At 55.3% G+C, this 24,465-nt stretch overlaps 1 protein-coding gene across 2 annotated transcripts; it reads left to right on the plus strand.

The window, feature by feature from the left end:
• The first annotated feature begins 751 nt into the window (after nt 1–751).
• On the plus strand, nt 752–20,689 carry LOC308588029 (protein-glutamine gamma-glutamyltransferase E-like). Of its 2 annotated transcripts, none has more exons than XM_081196191.1 (14): nt 752–821; nt 1,632–1,755; nt 3,580–3,753; nt 4,367–4,609; nt 6,486–6,604; nt 8,789–8,917; nt 9,047–9,227; nt 9,320–9,455; nt 11,013–11,116; nt 11,191–11,433; nt 13,517–13,837; nt 18,433–18,590; nt 20,066–20,190; nt 20,440–20,689. In XM_081196191.1, the coding sequence occupies exons 2-14, from the start codon at nt 1,749–1,751 to the stop codon at nt 20,597–20,599; spliced, it is 2,100 nt and encodes a 699-aa protein (XP_081052317.1). In that variant the 5' UTR covers nt 752–821; nt 1,632–1,748; the 3' UTR covers nt 20,600–20,689. The 2 variants fall into 2 exon arrangements, with proteins under 2 accessions (XP_081052317.1, XP_081052318.1); XM_081196192.1 differs by having other exon boundaries at nt 1,639–1,755.
• The last annotated feature ends 3,776 nt before the right edge of the window (nt 20,690–24,465 follow it).

Here is a 24,465-nt window from a genome sequence, read left to right on the forward strand (position 1 = left end):
TTCAGTCGTGTCTGACTCTTCGTGACCCCCTGGACCAGAGCATGCCAGGCCCTCCTGTCTTCCACTGCCTCCCGCACTTTGGTCAAACTCATGTTCGTAGCTTCGAGAACACTGTCCCACCATCTCGTCCTCTGTCGTCCCCTTCTCCTTGTGCCCTCCATCTTTCCCAACATCAGGGTCTTTAGTAGTAGTAGTAGTATAAAGCTGATTTTTTGGATATAAGGCTCCGAATGGAAGAGGGTGTTGTTGTGGACCTGTGTGCTTGCTGTCCATCCCCTGGGAAATGCCTCTGTACCTGCTCTGAACATGCTCTGAACTTGCAGCAGCAGGAGAAGAGTAAGGCAACCACGTCAGGCATCTGCCCACTGCAAGGGCACAAGGTGGGGAGAAGGCGGATCCCTGTAACTGCAGGTGGTGCAGAAGCAGAAGCCTTCCAAAGAAGAGGAAGGGAGCTGGAAGTGCTCAGCTGGGGTGGAGGAGGATGCTGAGGGGAAATTAAGCAGAGCAACAGCCTTAGACATCTCCCCAGCATTCTGTGATTCACAAAGAAGGCTTTGGAGCAGGCTACTTCCTCCTGAGTAGGACATTGAGCAACATCAGGACCATTAAGTTGGGCGGGGAAGTGGCAACAGCATTGCTCAACTCCAGCCCTGTGGCAGACTTCCAGAAGCCATCATGGAGTTCAGGCTGGGCTTGTGATGATTCCCGGTGAAGAATCCAGGAAGCAAGCAAGGACAAAGTTGCAGTTCAGCATTCTTGATGCAAAGCAACCAAGAGCCACTGGAGACCTTCAGAGAAGATCAATACTCCACTGGCAAAAGGTACTTCACTTTCCTCAGCCAAAACACAATTTCTAGAAACCTCAGTAAAGCTCATCTGAGGAGAAGGAAAGGCTCCTCCACTGTCTGAGGTACCACCTCAAGCCCAGGAGAAACAAAAATGGGGAGGGGAGAATGTCGATGCCAATGAGGCATTGTGCAAGAGGCCCAAGGGAGCCAGCAGTGGGTTTCTGCAAGAGTCCCTGGGGATGGTCAGCCCCTTCTCAGCCATGGAACTCACTTGGTGGCTTTGGGTCTCTCTCTGGTCAAGCAAGGCTACTGCCAACGCAGCCTAGCAGCCCCTCCTTCCCTCCCTCTCAGCTGAAGCTGCCTCAAGAGGCTCTTGGAGCAGAACCATAGATTGGCGAGAGACCCAAAGGGTCGTCTAGTCCAACCCCCTGCAATGCTGGAAGCACAGTTACCTTGTGAGGAGCAAATGGGGCCATGCCAGCTTCCTGGGGGAGGGCAGGAGGCCAAAGGGATGTCCGCACACAGGCAGGAACCCCATTGGGAAATGGGAGGTGGCTGGGCTTGTGCAATGAAGGAGACGCAGGGCTCTGCCTAATGGAAGGGTGTGGGGAGAGAGGCTCTCTCTTCCTCCTGCAGTTTCTCTCCCTTCCCACCTGTTTCCTCGCCTCTGGGGGTGACTCCTCACCTTGGAATTCCATGTAGGAAGTCCTGCATGTCATCCCTGCGCAAGCAAGTGAATGCACTTCCTCTGAGTAAACAAGGATGCCTTCTCCTCCCACTGGAGAGGAAAATTGCCCTTGCGCTGCCACCGATTACAGGAACTGGCTAATTGCACCTGGGTAGTTTTTAGGGATCAGCGGAAACATCCTCACATCACACCTGGCTCAGCGGACAGCAGGAGAGCGGCGAGGAATGTGCAGTAGGAGCTCCTGGCCGTGCTGAAGAAGACAAGACTCAAGGATGGGAGGTGAGTTTGGGATGGTGGCACCTGCCCCGGCCAGCCCTGCTCTCTGCCCTGCAGCCTCCATGCTGTGGTCCTTGCTAGGGAGGGAGGGAGCTTTCTCTTTGGTGGCCTTTGGCTTGTTGCTCTGCTGAGACGGGAGTCCTCAGAAGAACACAAGGCAACTGTGCATTTGCTGTCTCCCACATCCAAGGGGTCCAGCCCAGCTGCCTGGGGCCTTCCAAGGGAGAGATGGTGAGTTTCTGGGTGCCAGGAGAAATGGGGTGTTCCTCTTCCCCAGCAGCTCTACCCTCAGGGCGCAAGAGGGCCTTGAAGGTCCCAAGTGATGGCTCTTCCTCTCAAGGTGGCAATCTGCTCTGAGTGGACGGATGCAGCGCATTCCTGAGCATCCTGGAGTTCCTGCACCAGCCTCTTCTTCCATCTCTCCACTTCATGTATTTATGAGTGGAAAATATTAATATATTGCTCTTCATAAATAGCATCTGAGCGGTTTGCAACAATCCTCCACCAAAAGCCCATCAGCAGGTAGCCCTTCCAAACCCCTCAGAGTGCTGCTCTGGTTGGCCTCCCACTACAACCCTCCTTGAGGCTCCTTAACCAAACAGTCATGGGGTGGTGTGTGTGTGTGTGTGTGTGTGTGTGTGTGTGTGTGTGTGTGTGCGTACGTGCGCCTGCCGCTTTGATCTTTGTCCTGATCTGGTCTAACCCAGGTGGGAACTGCAAAACTGAGTACCCAGCACCCCCCGCCATTGGCATTAACCTCTGTGAAAGAACTGGGCAGCAAGTGGCGCATGAAGACCCAACAGCCACGTATCCCCAATGTTAGGGCAGGTTCTGCCTGCCTGGCATTTAATGCCTGAAACACCTGAGAGCATTTCCTGGTCTCACCACAATGGGAGCAGCTGAGTCTTTGATCTCCCTCCCTCCCTCCCTCCCTTTAATGGTGACTCATCCTTCTCACTTCATCCTTCAGGTTCAGATTTGCCAAGTCTAGAGAGCAAAAACCCCGGAAGCAGCTGCTTCCCGCTCCATCCCCAAAGCACCAGCTGGATTATGGGCAACTCTAGAACGCTCTCTCTGGACTGGGGCATGGAGACTCAGTCTTGGCACTGACCTCTACCCTGTCCTGTCCTGGTGGTGGTGGTGCTGGAAATCCCAAGGACGCGGGAGCAGCAGCCCCCCCCCAGCCCCTCGGCTGGGTGGTCAGGATGTGCTTGAGGAGGACTGCAGGGAGCTGCCTTGGAAAGGGAGTCCCTCAGCTCTGCTGAGCTCCTCTGCACTTGGGTGGCAAGGGCTGCCCGGCGTCAGGGTGTTTTGTCCTTGTTGCAAATCACCTTGTGTGTCTAATGAAGGCAAGGCCTCTTCCTCTTTGATGTTCCTGTCGGGAGACATGCAGCTCCTTCCCTGGCTGGCGCTCACGCCCATGCTGCTTCCTAATCTGTGATGATTGATGGATGTTATACATCCCGCCCCCCTTCATCACTTTCACACACAATCTTGACTTTTCATTTGATGCTGCCTTCTCCCCTTTTCCTTTTCTGTTGCAGTTTTCATATTTTGTGACATTGATTTAATTGGATATTGTAAGGTGGGTTGAAGAAACTTACCTGGAGAATGGGATGTAGGTGTGTTACTAAATAAAATGACGATAGCTGCTCTGGTCAGCATGGATATTGCACCCTGTCGCGGCCACCCAAGAAGCAGAGTCTGCTTAGGAGAAGGCTTGGAGACGTGAAGGTGGACGAGCAGCAGCTGCGTCTGGCTGGCTGGGGGAGAGCAGAGTCAGGCCCAGGCAGGCCCCTTCCAGACTCACCTTATGCTGTTCCACAGATCTGACACCAACACAGCTGAGCTGGCAAATCCCGGCCAATGGCCCGGCCCACCACACCAGCCGCTTTGCCTGCTCGGAGCTGGCTGTACGCCGGGGGCAGGGCTTCTTGCTGACCGTCTACTTCAATAGACCCCTTCAGTCCGGGGACAGCTTTGCTTTCGTTGTAGAGACAGGTAAGGCCGCCCCCACCACTGTTTCCCCCCGTCCTCCTTCATGGCCAGCTGGCATCACTCGCATGGGCACCTCTTGGCCTGATCTCTGGCTGCAGGACAAAAAGGCGCCTCCGGGATGGCACCTCTGCTCCCCTTCGGTCCTTGCGCACCTTTGGCCTCTGCACACGGAAGCGGCAGATCTCCTGGGCCTCTAGCCTGCCAAGACCTTTTTGACCGCGGGGTTCCCCTTTCCCACCACCCTACCCCTGCATGCAAACATCTCTCTCCCACAAGAAGCTTGTCCATCTGTAAGGTGCTGCCCAAGACCCATGGCTTGCCCTGTGCCACGTTATGCCCTCCACAGCGTTCTCTCTGGTGGGAAGCCAAGATGGCACCACCACCACAGGAGCTGTTCTGTGGCGCGGAAGAGACCGGGTCCAGTGCGGGTGCACACACGCACCAACACTCCTGTCCCAGGAGGTCTGTGCAGTGCCTGCATCCGGAGGTTGGCCAGCTGGCTGGATCTTCATGCTGACCAAACCCTTCAGGGAGAAGGTTGCCGCTTGGGTAGCCTCTCACAGGTATGAGTCACCTCCAATGACAGCTTTGCCTTTGCCTCTGTTCCCTCTGGCAGGGAGAGCCCCTTCGGAGTCCCAGCACACCCGGGCCGTCTTCCCCGTCTCCAGCGCCCTGACTGGAGGGTCCTGGAGTGCCATGCTCAGCTCCATCAATGGCAACTGCGCCAACTTCACCCTGGCCAGCCCCCCCACCGCTGCCATCGGCCGCTACAAACTGAGCCTGCAGATGATGTGTGGCAACCAGGCCTATGCCCGCTTCCTGGGGCAGTTTGTCCTGCTCTTTAACCCTTGGTGCCAAGGTAAGATGCTCCTCCTGCCTGCCTGCCTGCCTGCCTGCCTGCCTGCGCAGGCCCTGCTGCCGCCCTTGGGATGGGCCTCTGCCCCACAGGGGTGTTTCTGCTGAGGGTTGACAGGCAGACAATGCAGTTGGTGCCACGTGACTCCCTTCCGCACCACAGCTCTGCGGTTTAGAACTCGTCCCTTAGGACAGCTTCCCAAGCAAGCAGGCAGGGAATCATAGACTCAGAGAATTGTAGGGGGCTTTGGGCTTATTTGTAGCTCAAAGCAGAAGCCTTGCACAGACCGCCTCCCCACCCCAGATGTTGGCATCTGGGCAATGAGATGCCTGACCCAGAAGCCCGACTGGGGCACAGCAATGCTCTACTGACCGGCTGGTGATGGACCGGGCTGATGCTGCAAGAGTTTGTAATGGTGGTCCTGGAGACAGAGTAATCCCCCCCCCCCGCAGCACATGGGGCCAAGTGTGCTTCACAACAGCAGCAGCAGGAGGAGGAGGCCTCCCCTCTCCCTCCCTCCCTCCCTCCCTGCCTCCCAGGGACTCTCCTCCTGTTCTTCTGGTTGCATCACCCAGGGCCTCTGGGCTGCTCATCCATCATCCAGCTGGGCGGTGGAAACTCAGCACTCAGGACTAGCTAAAAATGGGAACGTGGCTGAAAGAAGAAGGGCAAGATCCAGCACAGCTGGGCAGGAGGCCAGATCCCTCTTTGCCCAGAAGAACGTTGGCCCAGTGAGCCTCCCAGAAGCACCTGCAGATCTGACTGCTGCTGCGTCCGACCGAGTCCTGACTTGCCCCTTCCATGCGTCAGCAGAGCAAGCAGCAGCCAGAGCCCTTTGCTACAGCAGCAGCTGCACAGGGGAGCCCCCCCCCCATTTCCATGGGCCCCTTTCAAGGCCCCCCCACCAAGCAGCCTAGTGGTTGCACTACCCCACCCCCAAAGGATAGGGAAGGGGGTAACATGGTCCCACTGGCTTTGCAAGGCCTAGCTGACAGCCCTCCCCTCCTAGGACAGATGCTGGGGGGGGGGTAGCCTCGAGCCAGGCCTTGGAGGGCCCTGGAACTTGCCCATGCCAGGCTGGGAGACCCCAGAGGGTGCCAGGTTTTTCTTGGAAGGGAGCCAAGGGCTAGGAAATCCCTTGCTGCAAAACGGCCGGCTTGGGAAGCTCCATGGCAGCTCCTTCTTTTGGCCCAAGGAGGCAGGAGCAATGATGGGGCTGAGCAAAAAAGCTCCTTGTGGGGCAGGGACATGGCAGGGAGGGGGCTCCCCTCTCACTGCCCAAGCAGAGCAGAGCAGGATGTGACCCTTTTGCCCAGGCTCCTTTGCACTGCTCAGCTGGAAAGCTCTCCCTCTCAGTTGTCAAGACGAGTGTCCCCATCCCCTGGGGCAGGGTCTCTGACCTTCAGGGTCACAGCCACGGTCTGCAGTGTCTATGCAAGAACCACAAAGTAATAAAACTGTATTGTTGGAACAGACGGCAAGGGTCTACTAGTCCAACCCTCCGCAGTGCAGGAGCACAGTCAGAGCATCTGACTACCACCTTCCCAAGGAGTCTGTTCCACTCTTGAATAGCTCTTACCCCCAGAAAGTTCTTCTTAATGTTTTTTCTGGAATCTCCTCTCTTGCAATCCAGCTCTTTCATAAACTTACATTTGCAAGGATGTTCTATTCAGCAAAATAATTATTTTCCAAGCAACTGTTGCCCAGCACACACCAGAGGGAAACTGATTTATATGATCAAGTTCTAATTTTAGAGCAAAGCTGGAGGCCCCCAAAGACATTTGAGGGGGGGCATTTACCCCTTGCCACTTGGTTGTTCAAAGTCCAATCCAGCTTTACTTGAAGCACCCACTGCCAACCTCTTGCCTCCGCCCAACAGGAGACCTTGTCTACATGGCAGATGAAAGCGAGAGGCAAGAATACGTTTTGAACGAAAATGGGATCATCTTCGTGGGAAACGCCAACTATATCGAAGCGCGAGGATGGTACTACGGGCAGGTCAGTGTTAAGGTCTTGCTCCTGGCCTTCAAAGCACCAGCTCTGCTGCTGGCCCTATATCTCTGGGCTATGGGGCTGTGGCCCTATATCTCTGGGATTGGGGTTCCACCGCCCCTGCCAGGGGGACAGCAGCGGTGCCCTTGTAGCCTGAAGATGGAGAGGTGGCCAGGAGAGGAAGTGATGGTAAGGGAGGGGAGGCAGCATTTTCCTCTGCCTGGATCCTCAGAGCGATGGAAACCTTCATGGGAGGATAAGCAGGGCAAGTAGTCCTGGGAAATGGGGTCATGGGGAGGTTGAGGAGAGCAGCTTCCTAGGCCATTGCTGTATGGCTGCACAGTCACCGTCGAGTGGGATGAGCCTTAATAGGTAGGAGAAGATATATTAATTGTCATTTATCCATCTAGGCACCCACGTGTGTGGGCTGAACAGGGTTTCAAAATATTCTTCTTCTTTGGCAGTAGCCAAGTAAGATTGTCTTCCATGAACACGGTCTTAACAGTGTGTCCGTAGGTGACTGTGGAGGCCAATTCTAGATCCACATGTCCTTCCACAGGGGGGACGTAGGTTTCTGGGTGGGAGTTGATCATGGTGATGGTTTGCCAAGCGTGCCTTCTTCTTAGCATGTTTCTCCCTTGTGTCCTGAGTTCAAGTGTCTTCAAAGCCCATGACACCTTTGGTAAAGGCTGTTCTGCAATTGGAGTGCTCACAGGCCAATGTTTCCCAGTTGTTGGTGTTTATACTACTTTTTAAAGTTTTACCTTGAAAGAGTCTTTAAACTTCTTTTGTTGACCACCAGCATTACGTTTTCCATTCTTAAATTTGGAATAGAGTATTTGCTTTGGAAGACGATAATCAGGCATCCACACAACTTGACCAGTCCAACAAAGTTGATGTTGAAGAATCATTGCTTTCCATTTTTAAGCAAAATCACCCCATGCGTGGCAGAAAATTTAAAAACATAGGAATTATAATAAATCAAATCAATTAGGCTGTAGAACCTTGTTTTGAGCAAGTCCAGCTATGAAGTAAGCTGGCTCCTTAATAAAGAACCAGGCAGCAGCTTGGAAGGTAAGCTTAATAATAAGATTCACTTACTTTAGACAGGTGTTGGTTCACAGCAACAGGATCAGTAAAGACTATGCAAGCAAGTCACTTCTATTTACTTTTCTGAGCTGGAGCAAGGGAGGCAGATCTGCACCCATTGCTGGTCAAAGGAAGAGAGAGAGAGAGGAGCAGGAAGTACTATATGCTCCTTCTCCTCTGGGAGAGGAGGGGAAATGACATCACACAAAGCCCTCTCTACCAATTGCATTTCTATGGTCTTGGCCCTTAGCTGTCAGCAATAGAGCACTGTAGTCTTAGCCCCTTCTCCCGCCTGCTAGCAGGAACCTGCACTTTTTAGGTTGGGCTGCCAATTTCACACATGCTGAAGGTTGTCCACATGTTCTGTGACTGTGTGTGTAGCCCAAAGTAGAGAGTGCATTGCATGATGGAAGGGAATGGTTCCTGCCACCACCAGGAGCAGAACAAGACAAGACTCTCCTGGGGTCAGCATTCTCGGGTATTCCCTCCCAGTGTCAGGGGCTGAAGGTAGACAAGAGGGAGGCAGCCACTGAGCCCAGCTCCATCTGTGCCCCGTGGCATGGAGATGGTTCTGCTCAGAGGATGCTGGGCTGAGGCCTGAGATAATAATCCGTATCACAGAGAACGAGCAGAGGAGCGGCAGGTGCTCCTGCTGGCTGCGGAGCGCGGGGGGTCCCCACTTGCCCTGGAACCAGTTGGTCCTTCTGCATCTTCATGTGCACAAGAAGACCCTCTGCTTCTAACCTGCCCCAGTCTGAGGGCCCATGTTTCCCTCTCTGGGGGTCCCCACTTGCCCTGGAACCAGTTGGTCCTTCTGCATCTTCATGTGCACAGGAAGACCCTCTGCTTCTAACCTGCCCCAGTCTGACGGCCCATGTTTCCCTCTCTGGGGGTCCCCACTTGCCCTGGAACCAGTTGGTCCTTCTGCATCTTCATGTGCACAGGAAGACCCTCTGCTTCTAACCTGCCCCAGTCTGAGGGCCCATGTTTCCCTCTCCACCTCTTGCCCCAACTGGAGCGCACCTTGGCTGGGTGACTGCGTGTATTTGTCTCTGTGTGGATGCTCCTCTGCTTTAGAGAACCTTCCTTTCTGCCTTGCAGTTCCAAGATAACATGCTCAACCTGGCCCTGACGCTGCTGGACCTGAGCCTCTACCATCGCCAGGACCCGGGTGGGGACACGTCGCGCAGGAGCGACCCTCGCTACGTGGGCCGGGTGATCAGCTCCATGGTAAGCGCCAGCCCTCTGCCACTTGATCCCAGGCGGGGTGAGATCCTTCAGGGAGCCTGAAAGCCCTCCCCAGCTCCCAGGCCCCCCTCACCCGCCTGCTCCTCCCGTTCCGCCTCCCTGGCGCTTTAGGTCAACGGGAACGACAACGACAACGGGGTGCTGGAGGGCAAGTGGAGCGAGGAGTTTGCCCACCACGAGAACCCCTCTCGGTGGGACGGCAGCGTGGCCATCCTCAGAAAGTGGGCGCAGGACAACTTCCGGCCGGTCCAGTACGGCCAGTGCTGGGTCTTCGCCGGGGTGGGCGGCACAGGTAGGCTTCTGGTGGCAAAGCGGAGGAAGAAACGGGGGTCAGGGCGGCGAGCAGAGCCAGACCCACCGGCCCCTCTCTCCTCTCTTGCGCAGTCCTGAGGTGCCTGGGCATCCCGACCCGCTTGGTCACCAACTTCAATTCCGCCCACGACGCAGACACGAACTTCAGCATCGACAAATACTACGATCCCTCTGGGAAGAGCATCAAGAGGGGACAAGACTCCGTTTGGTAAATGCGCCTCTGGTGGGCGGGGAGGAGGCCCTTCGGGTGCTCGATCCCAGGATTCCCTTCAGAGAATCACAGAGCTGTAGAGCGAGAGGGGACCCTGAGGGTCATCTGTTCCAACCCTCCGCAATGCAGGGATCTCAACTAAAGCGCCCCCCACCGGGGGCCAGTCTTGCCAGGCCCTGGAGACAGACAACGGATATCTGGGGTTTCTCTCCATTTCTCACATTTCCAATCTTAAACTCAATTCTCCACCACCTTCATGGGAAGTTTTAAAGGAGGGGTTGGGTAGCCACCTGTCAGAGATGCTTTAGCTGAGATTCCTGCATTGCTGGGGAGTGGGTTGGTCTAGATGACCCTTGGGATCCCTTCCAACTCTACACTTCTATGAGTCTATTCATGTCTGTGTTTGGCTCTGGGGATCAGCCCCCTACAGGCAATGGAACTGTCAGAGGAATGCCAGATCTTGGGCCAGGATTCTGGCAAAGCCCAACGTCGCCCTCCTCAGCCTGGGCTCCCGTCCGGGGGACAGGGACTGTTCTGGCCCAGGGGACATTTCTCCCTCCCCAGCTCTTCGGGGAAGAGGAGTCACTTTCCCAGGAGAGCTGGAAGGTGGAGGGAGCCAAGGCAAACACCTGCCCCTTGGGCAGTGCTGCTCACCGTCCTGTTTGCAGAGGCAGTTATGGCTCAGGGAGCACCTCTTTGCTCACCCAGTCCAAGATCAATAAGGGCTGAGCCCAGGTCACTCGGCTTGGCTAGGCGGCCCCTTATCATGCCAGGAGCAGCCATTGGTTTCAATCATCCCCATGTCTTTGCCCTGCTGCTTTGTCTGTTTGGGGGACCCTTATGATAGCTAAATATGACTCCATTATAAAGCAATATTAAAACATGGGAGGGGGGATAAACATCATGTTTACCAATAATCACCAACCAGCCAGGAAATATTCCCCCTAAAGGTCCCAGAGGACCCATTGCTGACCAGTTTGAGCGGATTTGGCCAGAAGCCCCCGGACAGGACCTCCCTGCCTGCCTTTCTGCCTCTGGGCTCTGGGGCAGCGTCGTCTTTGAGGAGCCAACTCCCAGGGGCCGAGATCCCTTCAGCCACCCTAGAACATATGGCATTGCCATTCAAATGGTGTCCACGAACCGCCTCATGTGGTAATGTGGGGAAGGGCTTACTTGCCCCCCCCCTATTTTATTCAAGTTGGCACCCCTGCCACCCCCCTCCTTGTGAGCTCAGCCTCTTGGCTTGCCATCTGTGCATGAGGCTCGTGTTGTATAGAAGCTGTGTGGGGAGAGGCCTGGCTCTGCCTCCTGCCGCCCCCTCTTCAGGCGAGCCTCCAGCGCCTTCAGGGGAAGGGACACAGCTCAGCAGGGCCAAAGCATCTGCAGCAGGCGCCCAGTTCAATCCCCAGCACCTCAGGCAGGGGAGAACCTGGCTTGAAGCCCGGGAGAGCTGCTGCCAGGAAGAGTGGACAGTGCTGAGCGAGATGAGCTAGATGGGTCTGACTCTGTACGAGGCAGCTTCCTATCTCCTCCTCTGTTCCTTCCCCCCTTCAGGGATTACCATGTCTGGAATGAATGCTGGTTCACTCGGAGGGATCTGGGGAATGCCTACTGCGGGTGGCAGGTGGTAGACGGAACCCCCCAGGAGAAAAGCCAAGGTAAGGCCCTCTCCTGCCCCCACCCCACCCTGGTCGCCCTCCAGAGCAGCTGCTGCATCCCGCTTTCCTTCCAGGGATCTACCAATGTGGACCAGCCTCTGTCCTGGCTGTCAAGCAAGGAGACGTGCGGCTGAACTACGACACGGGATTCGTCTTCTCCGAGGTGAATGCCGATATCAACCGATGGGTCATCTATCCCGACGGGAGGCAAGTCAGGGTCTATTGCGACACAGCGTCCATCGGCAGCCACATCAGCACCAAAGCCGTGGGCAGCAACTATCGGGTGGACATCACCAACAACTACAAGTACCCAGAAGGTGAGTCCCCTTCCCTCCTGGACCAGCCCCTTCCGGCTGGCTTCCCCCCTTCCCCCATTTCTGATCTCAGGGGACACACTAGGCGGGGAGAGGCAGAAGCCACCACCGGCCAGGCCAGCACAGAGGCCACCAAATTAGCATACAGGTGGTCTCTCCAAACTGGGTGGCAGAATGGCAGGTTCAACGGCAAATCGATGCAGGGTGGGACAACTTGTCATCAGCTGTGACCCCCCAGGATGCAAACTTTGCCATTGTACTAGAAAGCAAGACCAAAAGATGATCAACTAGGAAAGGGAGTAAAAGGACCACCGCCAAAATCACAATGCCAGGGTTTAAACTCCATTGCAGAATCGCAAATTTGGAAGGGACCTTGAAGGACATCTAGTCTGTCCACACACACCCACACACACACCCACACACCCTGCTCCATATGGGAATGAGTGATACAATAAGAACTTAAAACTCCCTTGCTGAAGCAGCCCTCCAAAAGGGGGGCACCTAGTCCAAATAGCCAAACAGGCGCCCCATGGGAAACCCCCAAGCAGGACCTGAGCTCAAGAGCCCTGTCCGCCCCCCCCCCCCGGGGTTCCCAGCAGCTGGCATTCAGAAGGCCAATCAGGGCCAGTAGGACCACCTTTGGGGAGGGGCTGGATCCTGCCGGTCTGAAGGAGGCCCCAGTTCTTGACCGTGGAGCTAATGACAAGCAGGAGATGCAGAGCAGGTGTGTAAACTTATGAATAGCTGCCAACAGAGGGAACAGAGGGGGGTCTGTCTGCCTCGTGCCAGCCCACCGCCCTCCCCCAGGAATCCCTTTCCCTTCTAGAAGAGAGAAAAGAGAATCCTTTCTCAAAGGCAGCAATCATAGCGGAGGTGGCGAAACTCCCAGGGAGGAGGGGGTCTGTCAGTGGCCATGACGAGGAGGCGCAAAATGGAGACTCCATGCTCAGCAGGAGAAGACTTCTGCATACCAGATAGTCAGGCAACAACACGGGGGATCAGCCCTTCCGGGAAGGTGCATTTGGTGGGCCACAGCTGGAGGCAGAATGAGGGGCTGGGAGAGCCCACAGAGGCACTTGCACCCTTGGCCTCTCCCCCCGCCAGAACGCCAGGGAGTGTTTGGGACACCCGCTGGCAGAGGCTCTTCCCCGTCCCACACGGAAACCTTCCTGCCTGGGCTCTGCCTGCCTTCCCTCAGTCTCAGGATTTCTGGCTGGAAGCAGCATTGGGAAGGAAGGAAGGAAGCACATGCTGGGTGCGCAGAAGGTGCTGCTGCCCGTCCTTGGCACTGGAGAGAACAGCTGGGGATCCTGAGGTGCCCCCACACACCCCTCCCCGAGGCCCCCTGTGGGTGCCAGCAGAGCCAACCGCCCTGTGCTGGGCTTTAACTCTGCAGAAGGCGACTTCTGGGGCTCTGCGTCTGACTCCGTGCGGCCCTCTCTGCATTCACAGCACCCATACGTCCTCAGGCACACCCGCCCTCCCTGCCTTGGTGCAGCTGCTGCCTGGACTCTGGAATGCGCTCCGTGCACATTCTCTTGGGATGAGGAGCCCCAGCCCTTGGCTGCTGGCCCAGCTCCACGTGCTGGAAACCGGCCAGCGCTCCTTGGGCTTCTGCCAGATGATCACTCCCACCCTCACCTGTGTCCATTGGACATCCTAAAGCAGCCCATGTAGGAGCTCTGGAAGGTGCTCTGTTCTGAGTTAGACCTCTAGTCCATCTTAAGAGCATCAGAAGTGGGGCCACCTAGATACTCGCACAATAGGATGAACAAGCTTTTTAATTTTTGGCCAGTCAATTGGTCAACTGCTTTCAACTGCTCAAAGGGCCAGTGCTATTTGTCTCCCACTCGCCCGCCCAGCTAGACTAGGGAGGCTCTGTGCAGCAGGAAGCACCAGCCGAGTCAGGTCATTTCCCGCAACGCCATTCCTGCAGGTGTTCCTTCCATGTGCACTGGCAGAAAAGGGGCACAGCAGGTGGGCAGTGTGTCAGACTAGACCTAAAGATCTGGAGTGAGCTGGAGGCCTGCATTTTGGCAGGGGGGCTTGGAACCGGAGGCTGACCGCTCCCTTCCTTTCCTTGCAGGCTCTGCCGAGGAGAGGAACATCTACCGCAAGGCCTGCTCCCAGATGTATGGGTCCACGCCCAGCGAGAGCCGCATGAGCACCACTGACGACGCCTCCGCCTCCGAACTCATCACACACCCCGGGCTCTTTGGGAAGTTCAAGCTGGCCCAGCCGCCCATCCTTGGCAAGGACATCAACCTCATCCTCACCCTGGCCAACTTGGCCCCGGAGCCCAAGACCATAACTGTCAACCTGAGCGTCTCGAGTGTCCTGTACACCCGGAGGGCCATCAGAGAAATCCTGAAGGAAGTGATGACTGTCAGCCTTGGCAACAAGGAAGGTAAGGGGCCTCCCCTGCTCCGTGTCTCAAAGCCCATCCAGGCAGGGGGGGAGAACAGGGGTGGTCTGCTGGGTGGCTCTACACAGCTTCTGCTGCCATCCAGGAGTGGTACTGACTGGGCTGCCCTTTGCACCCACTCCACCTTCTGACCCCCCCACCCCACTCTGCAATGGCCCCCTGGGGCTTCCAGACACGAGGCTCCCCCTCGCTCAGGCTCCCACTAGAGGCAGCTGCGGAGAAATGCAGCCCAGCAGTAGAAATGCTGTGCAGGGCCCATCATGAGACCAGGGCCAAGAGCAGGTCTCGGGCAGGAGCACCCCCAGCCCCACTGTCAAAGCCAGAGCCCCCTGGACCAGGTGGGGGGGGGGTCCTCTGAGGCCTCCAAGCATCACCGTCAGGGAGCCAGCAAAGGAAGAAAGCCCAGCTCAGGTGAGTCTGTACCTGCCCTTGGGGTCTGGAGTGGAGCAGGGAAGGGAAGCCAGCACAGGAAGGCAATGGCAGGGGCCAACTGGAGCAGCCTGTCTGGAGGGAGCCCCAGCGCATGGGCCGTCCCCCCCCCCCCCAGCCGAGGAGGGCCAAGGCAGGCTGCTCTCACTTGGCAAGCTGGAGAGCTAAATTGGAGGCCCAGGATTTGTTTGTTTGCCTGTCTTGTCCATTTAAAAGCATTTATAAATCACTTGATGTTTCAAGATATCTAAGCGGTCTGCAATTTTTTTAAAAAAAACAAAAACTAAGCAGTATCGTTAAATCAAAAATACAGCCTGAACTCTATAAAGCATAGAAGATCTTAGAAAGACAAACGAGATAGGGATTTGAGGTGTTTGGAGCCATAAACAAGGGTCTCGCTTTGTGGGTCAGGCAAAGAGGTCAGTCTTCAGCCGGCTGAGGGAGGTCTGCATCTTCTTTTATGCTCTAAGCTCTGGCCTTCCAGCCAAGGGGGTCCTTGCTGGGAATGTTCTGCCCTTTGGGGGGTCCCAAGGGAGGAGGAGGAGGAGGAGGGATAGTAATAATAATAATAATAATAATAATAATAATAATAATAATAATAATAATAATAATTTATTATTTGTACCCCGCCCATCTGGCTAGGTTTCCCCAGCCACTCTGGGCGGCTTCCATAGAAACCAAAAATACAGTAAAATATCACAGATTAAAAACTTCCCTGAACAGGGCTGCCTTAAGATGTCTTCTAAATGTCAGGTAGTTATTCATCGCTTTGACATCTGATGGGAGGGCATTCCACAGGGCGGGCGCTACTACCGAGAAGGCCTTCTGCCTGGTTCCCTGTAGCTTTGCTTCTTGCAATGAGGGAACCGCCAGAAGGCCCTCGGCGCTGGACCTCAGTGTCCGGGCTGAACGATGGGGGTGGAGACGCTCCTTCAGGTGTACTGGGCTGATGCTGTTTAGGGCTTTAAAGGTCAACACCAGCACTTTGAATTGTGCTCGGAAACGTACTGGGAGCCAATGTAGGTCTTTCAAGACCGGTGTTATGTGGTCTCGGCGGCCGCCCCCAGTCACCAGTCTAGCTGCCGCATTCTGGATTAGTTGTAGTTTCCGAGTCACCTTCAAAGGTAGCCCCACATAGAGCGCATTGCAGTAGTCCAAGCGGGAAATAACTAGAGTATGCACCACTCTGGCGAGACAGTCCGCGGGCAGGTAGGGTCTCAGCCTGCGTACCAGGTGGAGTTGGTAGACAGCTGCCCTGGATACAGAATTGACCTGCGCCTCCATGGACAGCTGTGAGTCCAAAATGACTCCCAGGCTGCGCACCTGGTCCTTCAGGGGCACAGTTACCCTATTCAGGACCAGGGAGTCCTCCACACCAGCCCGCCTCCTGTCCCCCAAAAACAGTACTTCTGTCTTGTCAGGATTCAACCTCAATCTGTTAGCTGCCACCCGTCCTCCAACCGCCTCCAGACACTCTCGCAGGACCTTCACCGCCTTCACTGGTTCTGATTTGAAAGAGAGGTAGAGCTGGGTATCATCTGCATATTGATGGACACCCAGTCCAAACCCCCTGATCTCTCCCAGCGGCTTCATATAGATGTTAAATAGCATGGGGATGAGGACGGAACCCTGAGCCACCCCACAAGTGAGGGCCCAGGGGTCTGAACACTCATCCCCCACCACCACTTTCTGAACACGGCCCAGGAGGAAGGAGTGAAACCACTGTATGACAGTGCCCCCAGCTCCCAGCCCCTCTAGACGGTCCAGAAGGATGTTATGATCGATGGTGTCAAAGGCCGCTGAGAGATCCAGCAGAACTAGGAAACAACTCTCGCCTTTGTCCCTAGCTCGCCGGAGATCATCAACCAGTGCGACCAAGGCAGTTTCACTCCCATGGTGAGGACTGAATCCCAATTGGAAGGGATCCAAATGGTCCGCATCCTCCAGGCGTGCATGGAGTTGTTCAGCAACCACGCGCTCAATCACCTTGCCCAAGAATGGAAGATTTGAAACTGGGCGATAGTTGGCCATACTGGCCGGGTCTAAAGATGGTTTTTTAAGAAGCGGTTTAATGACCGCCTCTTTCAGTGGATCTGGGAATGTTCCCTCACAGAGGGAAGCATTCACCACCCCACGAAGCCCATCGCCCAGCCCTTCCCGGCTAGCTTTTATAAGCCAGGATGGGCAAGGATCAAGGAGACAGGTGGTTGGTTTCACTCGTCCAAGCAGCCTGTCCACATCCTCGGGGGTAACGGATTGAAATTGATTCCATGCAACTTGACCAGACAGAGCTCTAGCACTCTCCCGCCCCGGCCCTGCTCCCACGGTGGTGTCTAGCTCCTTCCGAATATGCAAAAAACTTAGCAAAATCATTGCAGGAGATCTTGGGGTCTTTACAAGGCCCCGGTGGTAAAGGTGGTTCCGTTAAATTGCGAACCACCTGAAAGAGTCTCCTGCTACTATTTTCTGCAGATGCAATAGAGGCGGTGAAGAAAGTCTTCTTCACCGTCGCTATCGCCACTTGGTAGGCTCGACGTTGAGCTCTAACCTGTGTCTGGTCAGATTCGGAGTGAGTTTTCTGCCACCGACGCTCTAGCCCTGGTTAACTCCGCATTCCAGCGGGCCACCAGGGAATCAGCTGAAAGGCCATCAACATGGGCTAAAGCATCCCCTACCACTCTCTGGAAACCATTTGGATCCATTAAGTGGTGGGGGCGGACCATCCGAATTGGTCCCACCTCCCTGCAGAGGGGAAGGGTCACAGAGAAGTCCAGTTGCACCAGGAAGTGATCTGACCATGTCAGATCACCCACATCACTAGAGGTGAATACCAGGTCTAAGGCATGCCCATGGCTATGAGTTGGGCCAGACTTATTCAGGGACAGCCCCATGGAGGCCATGCTTTCCACAAAGTCCCGAGCAGCCCCTTGTAAGGTCGTGTCGGCATGGATGTTAAAATCCCCTAGGACAACCAAACTAGATGTCTCCAGGAGAACATCCGCCACGACCTGAAGCAGCTCAGACAGGGAATCCTTGGTGCAGCGGGGAGGTCGGTACACCAAAAGGAATCCTGTACTGCCCCTATTGCCCAACTTCCAGAACATGCACTCAGAGAACTGGATCTTCCCAGTAGGACGCCTGGTGCAAGCTAGTGACTTCCTAAAAATCACTGCAACCCCCCCTCCCCGCCCACATGACCTGGGTTGCTGTGCGTAAGAGAAACCTGGTGGGCAAGCAGCGGCAAGGACAGGCCCATCTGCTTCCTCCAACCAGGTCTCTGTCACACATGCCAGGTCAAATCCTCCATCCACAATCAGGTCGTGGATGGCAGTGGTTTTATTCATCATTGACCTGGCATTGCACAGCAACACTTTTAGGTCATGTGGGTTTCCCCTGTTGATTCCAGTATCCATCCGGTCAAGGCCAGACCCGGAGGCAGGGATAGTCTTCAAACAACGACTAAACCTGCCTCCTCGGTAATGACATGGTCTGGTCTTAGCGTAACTCCTCCTCCTGCCCGTGATCACTGAGATCGGTTGTCCCAGTGCTTCCCCCCCTGTGGAACTTGTCCCAGCCATCGTGTTGGCTGGGGAGCCACTCCCAGGCAGCCCTGATCCCGCCCCTTAAAAACAAAACACAAACTATACAGAACCAATAAAACAACAGAAAACAAAAAGGAACAGAACAATTATACTAAAATTAATCCCCAACCAACTATCCATCCCACCCACCCACCCCCAACAAAGGAAAAAAGGAATAAAAATTTAAATTGCCACCGACTGCTTGAGGACATTTTAAAGCACATTAACCACCTGGAACAGGGAAGCAATGGCAGAACACTTCCCACACTTCCCCAAAAGGTTGTTCCAAATAAGGGCCTGGGCCACGCTCCCTGGGCCAGCTGGAAAAGGCCCTGGAAGGGAGCAGGCTCTGCAGTCCTCACCCAGCCGATGGTCCTCCAAGCTGCTTCCCTCTGGAAGCTGCACCTTCCGCTGCAGAGGCGGCCCTGGAAAAGGGGCGGGAAGAGCTGTGGTCATCGCTGGGCTGAATCCATGGAGCAGGAACAAGTTCAGGGGGCAGGAGGCTGGGTGGTGGTGGGTTGCCTCTGAGGAAAGGATCCTGACTCCCCCCACCCCTCTGCCTTTCAGAGAAGCACCTCCCACTGCGGATCACGTACGGCCACTATGGGGCATCCCTGACGGACGACAAGAAGCTCTTGGTCACGGCCTTATGTGACGTTGTGGACGGCGTGAAGCTGCTGGTGGAGAAGGCCATCACCCTGGAGACCCAGAACGTCTCCATCACGGTAAGGAGCCCCTCTGCACTCAAGGGCTGCAGCCAAGAAGGAATGCCCCACTCCCTGCTGGTCCCCCGTCCTGGAACCGCAGCCCCCCACCCACAAGTGATTTTTATTTATTTTCCTTTTTTATTTTCAATGTAGAATCATAACAAAAATTACAGACATTAAGTCCAAAATAGTACTATACAAACAAAAAAGAACGAAACATACAAAAAAGAGAAAGAAAAAAAGCAAAGGAAACAAAACAAAAACGAAAAAGCACACATCTACAGAAAAAAACCATATCTCATCACATACATATACACATATTGACTTCCTTCCATTGTTCTAAGACCTCAAAAAATTTACTCTTACTGTATTGTTGTGTCTAATGTAGATTACTTCCATCTTTGTACATTTTTTTTACACCATTTTTCTTTTTTACACCCACAAGTGATTTTAATCACTGCTGCTGCTGAGGCTAACTTGATGGTGGGAAGATTGAGGACAGATGAAAGAAAGTCCTCCTTCTTGTAGTGCAGAGTGAAACTGTGGAACTCCCTCCCACTTGAGGCAGGGATGGCTTTGGAAGAGGATGGGACAAATTATTGGAGGATGAGGGGGCAACTGAGGGCTACCAGTCAAGATGGCTCTGCCTGCCCTCCGCAGTTGGAGGCAGCAATGCTTCCAAATCCCAGGTGCTGGAGACTGCGGGGGGGGGGGGGGGAGAGGGGCTCCTGCGCCCGGGTCCTGCTTGCAGGGCTCCCAGTAGAGGCATCTGGCTGGCTCCTGTGAGAAGAGGAGGCTGGAATGGCTGGGCCACTGGCCTGATCCAGTTCTTCTGGTGTTCATATGGCAATGCAGATGCAAGTCCAGGTTGAGAGGCTTCTTCTAGCCTCAAGACCCCAAATAAGAGGGGCTGAGTTTGGAGCCACATCAGCACAGACCCTGTCCTTGGGCAAGGGGAGGGGGCAGCCAGTCCCCTGTCTCCCCTCATCTGGCCCCAGGTCCATACTGCAGTACCTGCAAACCCTGCCTCACCTCCCCATCCTGGTTCAGCCCTGTTGCATCATGGGATGCCATCCCAGTATGCAACAGCTCATAAGGGAGCTTGGGGAGGAGGTGGTGAGCCCCAAAGGGTTAATGATGCAGCCTGACCATCCCAGTTGGCATTCAGGGCCAAGCTGGATGAACCTTGCGGGGCTGTTGGGTTCCCCCTGCAACTGGATCATGGGGGGAGAGAGAGCTCAACCCTTTGCTCCTGCTGAGATCCTGATCCAATTTGGAATGTGGCTGTGAGTATCCTGTTTGCAACGATTCCAAGGCCTAAATAGGTACAGCGTTTGACCATATTTGAAAGAAGGGGGCTCTGGAGAGGTGGTGGCTGTGCCTGAGGAGGGGGTCCTGGCTCAGCAAGCCCCCTGGGTCTGTGGCTCTGCCAGGATAAGTGCTGGTGCAGAGTGCGTTCCCAGAGACTGAGCAGCTCCTCTCCTTGGCTGCAGGCCCCTCCAAGCGTTGTAGCCAACAGACCGGCCACCGTGGAGATCTTCTACGCCAACCCTCTCCCAGAGCCAGTGGACAACTGTGTGCTGCTGGTGACACTGATGGGCCAAGCTGTCAAGATCAAGTAAGTTTGGCGGGGGGAGGAGCAACCAGCAAGTGGGAGGAGCTTGGCTGGCCCACTCTCCTGCCTGGCAAGGGGAAGGCGAGGAGACGTCCCACCCAAGCGACTCCTCTGAGAAGCCAAGCCAGCTGCAGGTGGAGCCGGTTCAGCCGTGGCCCTGTGGAGGACGTCACCCCTGCAGGCCTCTGGCTGGTCACTCCAGGGCTGCATCCTTGCATGTGTGTGTGTGTGACTCTCTCTCTCTCCCTTCAGTGTGGCAGCGCTGGCACCTGGAGAGAAGTCCAAAATCTTCTTTGAGTTCACCCCACGCAGCGCAGGGGCTATGCAGCTCCACGTCGACTTCTCCTGCAACAAGTTCCAGCACATCAAGGGCTTTGTGCTCATGAACGTGGCCCCGGCCGGGTCCATGTGATCCGGGGCAAGGGGCTGCGGTGGTGAAGGGTGTGTGTGTGACTGTCCTGTTCCTGCACGATGATTAAAAGCTTTTTCCCCAGGCAGAAAAGTGGCAGCATTTCTTCTAGGGGGTTGTGGATGGCTAAGGCACATCTCATGGGTGGGGTGAGGAACGTCTCCTGCTCCTTCAGTCATCAAATTATAGATTTGGAAGGGGTCTCAAGGGTCATCCAGTCCAAGCCCCCGCAATGCCAGAATCTCCACTAAAGCATCCCTGACAGATGGCCAGCCGACCTCTGCTTAACAGCCTCCAAGGCAGGAGAGGCCACCACCTGCCCAGGGCTCTTGCCCTCTTCCTGGTGTTGAATTGGAGTCTCCTTTCTTGCCATTTGTATCCCTTGGTTCTGGAGCAGTAGGAAAGAAGCTTGCTCCATCCTCCACATGACAGCTCTTCCTCCTCCTCCTCCTCCACCTCTTGTAGGGATCTTTGGGCAGACTGGTATGCTCTGATGTGCTCAGAAACTGGGTCAAATTGCACCACTTGGGCCTCTCCAAGGCACAGAACCACCTCCTGGCAAATGGTCAGCTAAGAAGGCGCGCTAGGTGCATCTTGCAAAATCTGCTTGGTCACGGGGAGGAGGGGGCATTCACACAGTGATCTCTTCCAGGGCTGGGGTGCTCTTCTTCCTGGCTGAATTGCAGCAGCTTTTGCCAAAGGGCAGGTCACACTAGCTGGGCTCTGGAAGCAGATGAAGAACCTCCAGGAGCCCCACTGGAGGGGCCTCCCTCTGGCTTCCGCTGCCCAGGCCTCAGGAGTGAACCCGGCCCCCTTTGTTCCCAGCGTGGTCTCCCCAGAGGCCAGACAGGCTCCTCGGTCTTGCCTCGCTCCAGCCGCCATCCAACTCCCTCCCCTCTCAGGGCCCTTGCTAGGACCACAATATTGCCAGCCCCCCCCCCCCCCCGATTCAGCCTAAGAGAAGAGGGTCCGCTTGCCTCAACCTTTCCCCCCAGGACTGCCTGGGCCCAGCTCTACCCCCTGAAGAAGCCACCAACCCTCTCTCCCCCCCTCCCTGCCCTAGATGGCTCTGCCCACAGGATCGCCCCCACCCTGCCCCAGACCGCTACTCAGAGCTTCCTTCATGACGGTTGGGCCTGCCCTCCTCCCCTCCCCTCCACCTCATAATGAACATGCCTGAATATAATAACAATAATTAACCATAATAGATGTGGAAATGTGGTGACCCAGCTGACTGGTTCAACTGGATTTCAGCGGTTTTGAATCAGGGGGGTGTTGAAGCGCTGCCTTTAAACTAGGTCAGCCAAGACTGAGTGGGGGTACCTGGCTCTCACCTTCGTCCAGCAGCTGGCTCTACTCGGGAGAAGGGAGAGGAAGAAAAGGCCGGGTCAGAGCCATTCGCTCCCTCAGTCCCAGCTCAGGGAAGAGGGGCTTCATGGATACGAAGTGGAAGGTTGAGGGTGACAATGAGCATTGGACTAGGCGATCCTTGGTGTCTCTTCTATGGCCCCCTCCAACTGGGTGGTCTTTCAAGGGATGACTGAGCCCCTGCATGCAGGATCCTCTGTGGCTGGCCACTGGCTACTCCCGTGGTCAGAGAAGAGGTCCCTTTGAGTCCGGGCCTTAGGGTGGTGCTGGTGCTGGCAGAGGAGGTGCTCTCCCTGCAAATCATCCTGGAATTGTAGGGGCCCAGAACTGGACACAGAATTCCAGGCGGCAGGGGTGCCAACTTGAATAAAGCCCTGCATAATCGATCACACAATGCAGTGCACAGACACCATTTGAATGGCAATGCCCATCAACTTTGGGGGGCCCCACCCCCTCAAATATTTTATTGAGGGGACAAAGCCCCTCGGCCCCTAGGAATTGGCTTCTATGCCGGGGGGGGGGGGTCTGACCAAGGCAGACTAGCGCAGGATGCTGGACTCAGAGTCCCTCCCTCTGATTCCTCCTGTTGTGCAGGCAACACAGCACAGAGGGCTGAAGGGGGTGGCTGGGGGGGGTTGAAACAAGCAAGGAGTGGGGCCATTTAGATGAAGCACCAGGACCGCTCCAGGGGAGCCATGGTTGCCCCATCAGCAAGACCAGCTGCCCGTCGGAGCCAGGGCTCTTCTCCAAGTCTCTTGGGCCTCTCAGCTCCCTTCCTGACAGGGGCTGCCAGCCCTGGGGGAGGCTCTGCTCTGCCTGCAGCCAGTGCTTCTGAATCCCAGTTGCTGGACTGCTCTGGAGCTCAGGTCCGGCTTTGAGGCTTCCCCTGTGGCATCTGGGTAGCCCCTGGGAGGCCGGGAGGCCAGGCGGGCCTGATCCAGAAGGACTCTCGTGTTAAACTTGAGGAGGGAAGGTGGATTGGCCTGGGCTGTCTCCCCCTTTATGATCATCCAGAATCATGGGAAAGCCCCCAGCAAGTCTTCCAAGCCGAGCATCTCCTCCTCACGTCCAGCTGCCAACAGGGTCCTCCTGGCTTCCTTGGGCCCCGTCTCCTGAGCCTCCGCTCCAAGGGAAGCAGCCAAAGCCTCTTTCCCCATCCAGGGAGCCCCATGCGGAAAAGGCACCTCAGGCCGACCTGCCCTTGGACACCTGCCAGTTGTGGGGAAGAGTAATTAGGAAGCTGCTGGAGAGAGGAGCTTGTTCTGCGTGGGTGGCCGACACGCAGCCCGAATGACAGCCAGCAGCCCCACCCGGCTGCATCCCAGACCTGTGGTTGGAAACGGAGCGGGAGAGAACCCCAGCCCTGCCGCGGGCCCCCAAAGACCTCTGGGTCTCATCACCCCCCACATCCAATGTCCTTTTAAATGAGTTGTGGGGGTATTGGTTTGTTTTGTTCTTATTTTTAGTATGTCAGTGTTGCTTTTTTATATTGTAATTTTCTGTTGTTGAGCTCTATAGATGAAGTGTGGAATACAAATTTATTTAATAATGATAATAATACCTGAGGGGAGAAGAAATCTCCAGGGGAAGCGTCTTTGGACTGCCCCACGCCTGGGCTGCGCTTGCCATCTCCGCTGCCCCATGTGAGGGCCTGCAGCAGCTTGTCTGGCTCTCTAGCCCTGCGGGGCTCAGGGCAAGGACTGCGGGAGGCGGGTGGGGAAAGGGCACCCCAGTTCCTAAGAAAGAGCCTCAGGATCTGTCCCCACATCTTGAGGCTGAGTTGGAAAGGCCTCTCTCTCTCTCTCTCTCTCTCTCTCTCTCTCTCTCTCTCTCTCTCTCTCTCTGGTCTCCGCACCGCCCTCTGTTGTGCCGCCTCTTACTTTTCTTCTACTAAAAAGTCCTAAATGCGACAACCTTTCTGCCTAAAGGAGTTGTTTCACGCCTTGGCTGTTTCAGTTGCCCTTTTCTGTAGCTTTTCCAGCTCCACAATCTCGTTTCTAAGGGGAGGCAGACAGCACACGCCAAGGGTGCTTGCACTGTGCCATTTTCCATGCCTGCAAGTAGTACATGCCTTCCAAGTGTCCCCATCTTTCAGAAGTCATCCCAGTTTCTGATCTGATCCTGGAATGTCCCCGGTTTTCCTTTTTCCTCCCCTCCATGTCTCAGACAACAATTAAGAATGGTGTGTGTGCAGGTGCAAAAACGGAGTCCAGTTTATACTGAAAATAAAATCCCTGCACCAAATGAAGGAAATGGTGAAGCTGGCATAAAAAGCCCTTCCTATAATTTTGAAGGGAAATGTCAGCAATCCACTTTAAATTGCAATGCTTCAGCAGCCGGGCATTTTTTAGGAAACATCTGGAGTGTTTCTTCCAGGGGTCAGCAACCTTTTTCAGCAGGGGGCCGGTCCCCTGTCCCTCAGACCATATTTTGAAGAAGAAGAAAATGAACAAATTCCTATGCCCCACAAATAACCCAGAGATGCATTTTAAATAAAAGGA

The sequence above is a fragment of the Podarcis bocagei genome (assembly GCF_964188305.1).
Source record: "Podarcis bocagei genome assembly, chromosome: 5".
In the NCBI taxonomy this organism is placed as follows: Eukaryota; Metazoa; Chordata; class Lepidosauria; order Squamata; family Lacertidae; genus Podarcis; species Podarcis bocagei.

Bases quoted from the DNA above. Each gene is read 5' to 3' on its own strand.
- LOC308588029 (XM_081196191.1), top strand. The intron at 9,228-9,319 runs GTAGGCTTCTGG...TCTCTTGCGCAG, and splicing joins CGCCGGGGTGGGCGGCACAG to TCCTGAGGTGCCTGGGCATC. The intron at 9,456-11,012 runs GTAAATGCGCCT...TCCCCCCTTCAG, and splicing joins AGGGGACAAGACTCCGTTTG to GGATTACCATGTCTGGAATG.